Consider the following 8425-nt stretch of genomic DNA (forward strand, 5'->3'; position numbering starts at 1 on the left):
ATAATAAGGAGTAACTTAGGCTACTTTTATTTTAGAAAAATCAAGTTTAATTCCACGCGGACGAGGACGCGGGTACAGCCTAGTATCAAATATGCTGAATAAGATCTAAAAGAAAGTGCTAACCGTTGCCTACAGCACAGGTAATACTTATTAAAGTAATTATTAATAACTAGCTATGACCGCGATTTCACCCGCGTTAAATTCCAATATATCATAACACATAGGCTATATTTTATAGCCTATGTGTTATGCTGATGCTTAAGCTACATTCCTGTAAAGTTTCATCAAAATCCGTTCAGCAGTTTTTGAGTGGAGTAACAAACATCCATACTCACAGACTTTCGCGTTTATAATATTAATTATTAAGATTAAGATATAATGTGGTGCTGGAGAAGGATGGAAAGAATTAGCTGGAAAGATAAAGTAAGAAATGAAGAAGTATTGTACAGGGTAAAAGAAAAAAGGCAGATATTGAATGCTATAGAAAGTAGAAGAGGAAATGTTGGGGCACTTGATACGGCACGATGAATTTTAGAAACTAATTATTGTGGGAAAGATAGAAGGAAAGAGGGGGAGAGAAAGACCAAGGCTCAGTTACATCAAGCAAATTAAAGACAAAATTGGAGTCGTGTCGTATCAAGGCTTGAAGGGTAGGATGGAAGATCGTAGAATTATTTTTATTGTACAGTAGAAGATAAGATTAGTAATAAGATTCGATGGGACTGGCATTATCATATTATGATAAAAGTCCCTAAATAAATGTAAGAATAAAAAAAAAAGAGCGTAGAAAGTGGAAAGAGCTCCACCGACAAGAGCGTTGCTCTTAAGGTTATGAATGAATGAAGATATAATGTAATATTTTCTCATATGTATACTGATTTAAATATACGTCTTTAGCTAGACCGCTAGAGATTCAAACCTCGGATTAAGACGTTTTTTCGATCCCCGTTTGAAATATAAACAATTAATTGAAATACAATACAATTTATTAATTTTCAGGTTACAAAATAATTATGGGACCATACATACTAGTCGTCATCCTTACAATACATTCCGCATCAGTCAGTGGTCTAGAGGAGAATGCTACCAAATCTGAATTCCCTGATAAATCATTGTAAGTCTACCTAAAACCTCCTCTTAAATCTACACCCTGTTATATCGTAGTATAAGATGTGGGTAGAGTGTAGATTTAAGGGGCTTTTACCGACGTACTTCAACACTTTTCAACACTTAGAATTAGTGCTAATTGGTGGTTTGTATTCACACACTTAAACTTAAAAATGTAAAGTAATAATAAAATTATTTAAAAGAGCAACACGCAAGTTTCTCGCTCGTTCTTCTTGTGATGAGACAGCTTTTCGAACGAGCGGTAGATTAAAAAATGTAATGACTATTCAAAAGTGCTTCAATGTAAGTTTATTTGAATAAATGATTTTCTATTCTATTCTATTCTACTTGCCGCTCGTATTTCTATCTCTGTTCAAATTCACTTTACTACTAATTTAATTATTTTTAGCAAAAACATAGAACATGTTCGACAGATAAATTTATCAAATTAATGATATATATATGAAGAATGAAACATAAATAAATAATGATTTCCAAGTAGAATACATGTAGTAACTGGCATATATGAAGTTTAAAAAAAATTGTAACTAAACACTGCATTAATAGGGACAAAGAGAATTATTTTCGTATGTTATTCATTTAATTATAATAATAAACATTTTATTTATATATTTCAGGCAAACAGTTGCTCATATTATATGTATCTTATTGTACATATAAAAAAACATGTAATTATAACTCAACTAAATATAGACAACCAAAGTAAATGGGCAAAATTTAACTGAAATATTAAAATTATCAAAATGTGTTTGCATTTTAAGGTTTAACGTAATTATTGCATCGTCAAGGTTTAACACGACGAAGGTATAGAGTTACATTACATCATTAAATATTATATGTAGTTACTGCCCACCTGACTACTGGTTAGCTGTTACCTATATAATTTAAATAGTATTAAGTAATAAATTATAATATTTATATGTTTACAGAGAAACAATCATTCACCCAGATTCTGCATTAACACTTGGAGAGTCTAAGTCAAGAACTAGATTTGAGGAGGATACAGTGACGCAAATAAAACCCAGAAGACAATATGGACTCATTAAATTTGAACAACAGTCGGGTCAAAAATTCAAATTTGATGACGAATTCCAAGAGCAATCCGGTCAAAAATTCAAATTCGATGACGAATTCCAAGAGCTGTCCGGTCAAAAATTCAAATTTGATGACGACTTCCAGGAACAGTCCGGTCAAAAATTCAAATTTGATGACGAATTTGAAGATGACTTGGGTCAAAAATTAAATTTTAATGACAAATTTAATAAACAGTCCAGTCAAAAGTTCAAATTTGGAGATGATACCAATAATAAACCTTTTACAGTTGACGACAATAATTTGCAAGGTCCTAAATTTCAAGGAGACAGTGGTATTTACAATCAAATTGGTAATGGATATCAACAGGATAATAAAATAGAAAATCAGAAACCAACAAAGAAAAAGAAAAGAAGGAGACGTAGAAGGAAGCCAAGATATCAGTTCGGTGGATATCCTGGGATTCAGTCTCCTGCTGGTTTACCTCAAGGGTTACCTGGTCAAGCGGGGCAGTACCCTATCAATCCTGGGTTATTGGCTCAGCCCCAAGGTCAGGTACCTTATCCTTATCCAAATGCAGTTGGACCGGGACAATTTTATCGTAAGTAGAGTTACTTTATTAAAAAATATATGTAAATCCAAGTCTACAGTAGTTCCGATATTATGATTAATTAAACTTATGCATATATAAGATTCATTAAAAGCTCAGATATTTTTCTAATGAGGACTTTACAATGTCATCTTTAAGAATAGCCAGAGCTGGATACCTCTGGTTGGCCTATTTCTGCCACCAAATATGTTGATTTTAGTCATAAGATTGGTCAGTGAAATTACAGGATACGTAATATCATGTTTAGTCCTCAGTAATGTCAACGCTCGTCGTTAATTAATATTGTAATACCATACATCTATCGGTGGTAAGTATCCATCAGGTGGTTTGTTTTTAATGTTCTATTCAACCTCTTGAAGAAATTCGTTAAGTATTAATTTAAGAGGTTTGGCTATTACTGAACTGCACTGAGATCTGCATAGATTTATTGTGCTCGCCTTTTTTTAAAGTTCGCTGGCCAGGCCCGTCGGGGACAAAAATTGAATGTTATTCTTAGAAGCGAGGGTTTTGATCACCTATAGGATAGAGTGTATACTTTTCTTGATCTTCTCAGGATAGCGTATGTACTTTCCAAAGGAGATATTTCGGTTAACCACATAGGAAGTAGTGGCGTTTCCTCTTCCATTAGAAATGTAATATAGTGCTAAATGTAAATACAGGGGTCTAGGCTCCGAATATGATTTTATCCCATTCGGTGTCGAGACCCTTGGTTCGTGAGGTCCTAGCGCTCTAAGACTTTTCAAAGAAATAACGAAAAGGTTAGTCGACATCACAGAAGACCGAAGAGATGGCAGCTACCTCGGACAAAGAATTAGTCTAGCTATTCAAAGAGGGTACGCTGCCAGTATCTTCGGAATGTTGCCTAAAGGGACCCCTTTTAATAATATATTTTAGTCATTATATTATATTTTTTAAGCTTTTTAATTTTAGGTTCTTAGTTGTACAATGAGGTTATGTAAATAAATTGATAATATTTAGTTAATATATGTGAATATAGTGCTTAAATAAAGACGGACATTTTTGGTATAGGTGTTTTTAGATGTGATTTCGTCGGTACATAACAATTTATAAATTCGGTTTCACTCAATTGCAACATGTGCATACTTTTACAAAACTTTCTTGTAAATGAGCACTTCAATGACAGTTTTATTTAATGTTTAATGTTTGTTCTACATATCCGTTACATGAGCACTGCAAACATAATTACTTCATAATTAAAGTACATAATTCTGGCTTATTGACACGGTATGTTTTGAAATAATGGTTTATGTGAAATCATGAAGCAGAGATTAAAAGAAGACATAGAATCTTAGGTAGGGTGGGCTCCAAGGAAAGTTTCTTTACAATTATGTCTCTCGGAGATTAAAAGCAATATTGCATAATATAATAATTGAAGCGGAGGTATCAAATGTGTCAGATGAGTGAGAGGTGTTGAGGGTTTTAATGAGGAAAATATGGAGATTAAATAAAATGAGACTAGTATGACAGCGATATATAATAGAAAGTGAAAAATAAAGAATATGTCAAAGAATATTATTATAAATTTTAAAAATAATATAAAAACCTATCAAGGAGTTCGCTACAATAATAGAGATATAATATGTTATGTACAACATTATATATTTAGAAATTTTGATTAAGATAGTATCACGTTCCGGTTTCAAGTATGAGATATAGTAGTTGCATTGCAGGATACAGAATAATGACATCTTGAAAGTCCATTATTAGCAATAGGATCAAACGTTTTCAATTCGGTAAAACGTCCTCAAAGCCAAACTAAACGTTTATTTAATAATAATACATATTTATTTAGTAAATACTGAATTAATAGAATGTATACGTACATATGCACACCCACACTAACATCATAAAAGAATTAGTAACCAATGTTCTACTATAAAATTTTACTAAAAAGGACTCCGCTCAGCAAATTGCAATAGCCTAAACTACAACGTTAACTCAATCGGTGCCACAGACAGTCTCCCTTTGTCGGGGCTGCTTGGAAGCCGAAGAAACGATTGCTCACGTAATCCTGGAGTGCGCAGTAGTGGCCACACAACGAACACAAAACCTCGGAGCGGTGAGGTCGCTCCGCGAAGCCTGTGAAGGCACCAGGTGGCTTCTGCGCTGCTGGGAGAAGCTTGGCTGGCTACTTTAGTAGTCTCGGCTCTACACGCACAATGGCCCAAATGATAGGTCAATTGCGGAAAATAGAGTCCACATTACATTAACATTAACTGCGACGTTGATTTTTAACGAAGACCTTAGGGCTTAACTGTTTGTTTGTTAACATTTCACGTAAAAATGCTGGAGAAATTACAATGATATTTTCACGGAATATGCTGTCAACAGAAAGAAAGTTGATATAAATACCAAATTGGGTGATAATGAATTTTGTGAAGTTTTCAATACGCTATCTACAATTCTATTTATCAATCAAACAATAGATGGCACGTGTAGATGATTTATTTATTGTCGTCGTTTGGTCATCATCAATTGATTACGATCAACAATTGCACACGCGTACGCAGTCACGTCCACTGCTAGTGCTCTATGTAGACTTTGCGTTAATTTACTCGGATCTTGCTATTCTGTATCAAATCTAAATATCTTCATTGATGTAGGTCTATTACAGACTCTATGATATGTTAAAACTACAGTTAGTTTAAAGTTCTTTCGAACAAAGAGGAAGAGACATGAGACTCGGCTCTTATTCTGTTCAAATGAGTGTGATGAATAGAATAGAATAGAATAGAAAATCATTTATTCAATTAAACTTAATTTAAGCACTTTTGAATAGTCAACTTTTTTTTTAATCTACCGCTTATTCGGAGATCTCATCACAAGAAGAATAAGCAAGAAACTTGTGTGTTGGTCTTTTAAACAATCCTTGTAAATTCACATTTACAAGTCGAAACGTGTGAATACAAACTACCAACCAGCACTAATTTATTTAGGCTCAAATATAAAAACACAATAAGATTAAATCAGTCGTAATGATAAGAGCAGACCAGTCCCTACAAGTAGCACTCGTTCACGAGTATGACGGATGAGCCAGCCACGGCCCACCACGCCGCCACATGTCTGGACATTTTAGTGAGCATGACTACTCATTCCACTCGACCACGTCACAGCTACAAAAATTACTATATGGCAGTTACAGTATTAGCACTTTACATGAGGATGCGGCAATCAATACAAAAGCTGCTACGCTATCATATATCAAGAAAGCAGTATGAAATAAATTATAACGTTGTCCGCAAATAAACTTATACTTGCTATATATTGCTATCATCTATAAATTCATCTATCCTATAATAGGCTATTTTACATAACATTTGTTTAATATAAAATTTGAATTGCCTCTCTGTCAGATTTAGCGTAGATTCTGGTAGTTTATTATAGAATCTTACGCAATTACCATAAAATGAATTACTAACTTTGTGTAGACGGCATTTAGGTAACTTATTTTTATTGTGTAAGTTTCTACTTGTATAGTCTTTAAGTTTCTTGAAACTATCTAAGTTTTTCCTTGTATACATTAAAAAATACAGATATTGAATAGATAGGGTTTGATAGGGAGCATGTAGTCAAAACCAGTATCCGCTATTATAACCTTTTTGTCAACAAGAAATAATTTAATCAGTAACCCTAACGACTTCTTCCCGTAACATCCCATTACATTAACCGTACACGAATATGACGGATGATGGATGTCCAGTATCTCACAATAGGAGTTATCCAAATTTCCAGATTACTGTACCCACTTATTATGTTCATTATTAGGTCCTCCCAGAAGACCACAGCCCTCAGCAGCTTCTCAAGCGCTGTCAACGATCACGGGAGCTCTCAGTTCTATTGCGTTGTATGATGATTACCAATGTGTACCGAGACTGTTGTGTGAGGCTGCAGGAGGTGGAACCCTGGGATCTGGAGTGCTGCAGTCTGTTGGCGGACTACAGCCGTTACTCACGTAAGTTTTACCAGAGCAGTCTCACTAATTTCAGCCAACAAACAGCTTGTTTTGTAAACTGTTTCGGTTATAGCGTACATATAAGTCAGTAAAATTTCAATCTTAGTTCTCTAGATTAACAACGCTTCACGGATGTCACATAATGACATGATGCCCATGATGCTGTTCATGTGCCCAATGTCTAAAATCCCTTCCATTAAATAATATCTCAAAAAAATGTTTGGTAGATCAACTGCTTCAATAAATTTCTTTGCATTTCAGTTTGCTGGCAGCCTACAATGGTATCAGTACATCCCCGCTCTTTGTATTTGGTCGGGCAGTCCTCCTCGGGATGACTTCCAAAGGCAATACCGGGACCTGCAGATATGCCTACTCTCAATGTCCAACAGATCCTGAACAACTTGTCCACTACCTCAACAATCATAATGGCGGATTCTTTAGATTCTTCAATGCTCCTCAAGTGCCAAATCCTCAGGTTGGACAGCAGAATGTGGAGCAATTCTATAATCAACTTTCTGTACCTCAAAATTATGGGTTATATACGCCCAATTTAAATTCTGCACAGAATTATGGATTATATCAGCCGGTTGTTAATCCCGGATATGCAGATCAAAATTATGGACTGTACCAGCCTAGTCATATTCCACCATATCAAGGAAGTTATGGATTTCAACACAACAATTACGGACATCAAATACCTAATAATAATCTTTATAATAACAATTTCGTAAATAATAATTATGGTTCTAATTACCCACACATTAATAACCAAGGATTTAATAAGAATAGATTCAAAAATAATAACCAATCTTATGAAAATAATAAAATTCAAAAACGTATTCTAAATAATCCTGATAAAGGATATAAAGATGAAATCTTCGATGATAATGAAACTCCAAAATGGCTATTTCCTGATAATAATAAAGTTAATATAAATATGAATTATGTTAGGGATGGAAAAGCTTTAAAATTCCCTGATGAGGACACAAATGTAAAACATGATAATGAAAATGATTACAATACTGATGACAGGAAAGGTAAAGGGTTCAATTTTCCAGATCAACTTACTAATGTCAAGTATGTTGATTATAATGCATTCCCACCTATAAATCATATTAACAATAATAACGCTAACTATCAAAATACACATGTGTTGAGTGATCCTAATTATTATAATGTAAATACACCTGCTATAAGTAACAATGTTTACAATAGAGAAATACATTATAATGCTGTAAGTGCAGCCAATAATTATAATACAAATTTTAATGATAATAATGTAGTAGAAACAGTATATATAGTTAGAGGTAATGGTGATCCGAATCATCCAGAAATTGTTAAGGTAAAGCCGGGACAAAGTATACAATAAAGAATTTAATTCACTTTATGGTGATGATCATGATGATTTTATTCATATAATTAGTTAGTTGTCACTGATTATTGTTACATCACTTGAAAAAATATAGTAAACATTAAAAAACATATAGTTACAACAATAATTTGATATTATTTAAAGATAAGAATTGATTTTTAGTGAAATAAGATATGTTTCAATAAAAATATTTGTAAAAATGTCTGTTTTTTGTCATATTTTTACGGCCTAGTGGTTTAGCTTACCGCCTTACTTCTGATGATCGCGGATTCGATTCTCGTATGATGAACCATTTATGCTCATAAGTATG

The 8425-nt window shown here is 33.6% G+C and overlaps 1 protein-coding gene across 1 annotated transcript; it reads left to right on the forward strand.

Moving 5' to 3' along the window:
- The first annotated feature begins 1009 nt into the window (after positions 1-1009).
- LOC131847510 (uncharacterized) lies at positions 1010-8112 on the forward strand. Its single transcript, XM_059197091.1, has 5 exons — positions 1010-1114; positions 2058-2761; positions 6557-6743; positions 7005-7402; positions 7604-8112. The coding sequence occupies exons 1-5, from the start codon at positions 1014-1016 to the stop codon at positions 8110-8112; spliced, it is 1899 nt and encodes a 632-aa protein (XP_059053074.1). The 5' UTR covers positions 1010-1013.
- The last annotated feature ends 313 nt before the right edge of the window (positions 8113-8425 follow it).

Source organism: Achroia grisella, unplaced genomic scaffold (genome assembly GCF_030625045.1).
Source record: "Achroia grisella isolate CSIRO2021 unplaced genomic scaffold, CSIRO_AGI_Agris_v1 utg537, whole genome shotgun sequence".
In the NCBI taxonomy this organism is placed as follows: domain Eukaryota; kingdom Metazoa; phylum Arthropoda; class Insecta; order Lepidoptera; family Pyralidae; genus Achroia; species Achroia grisella.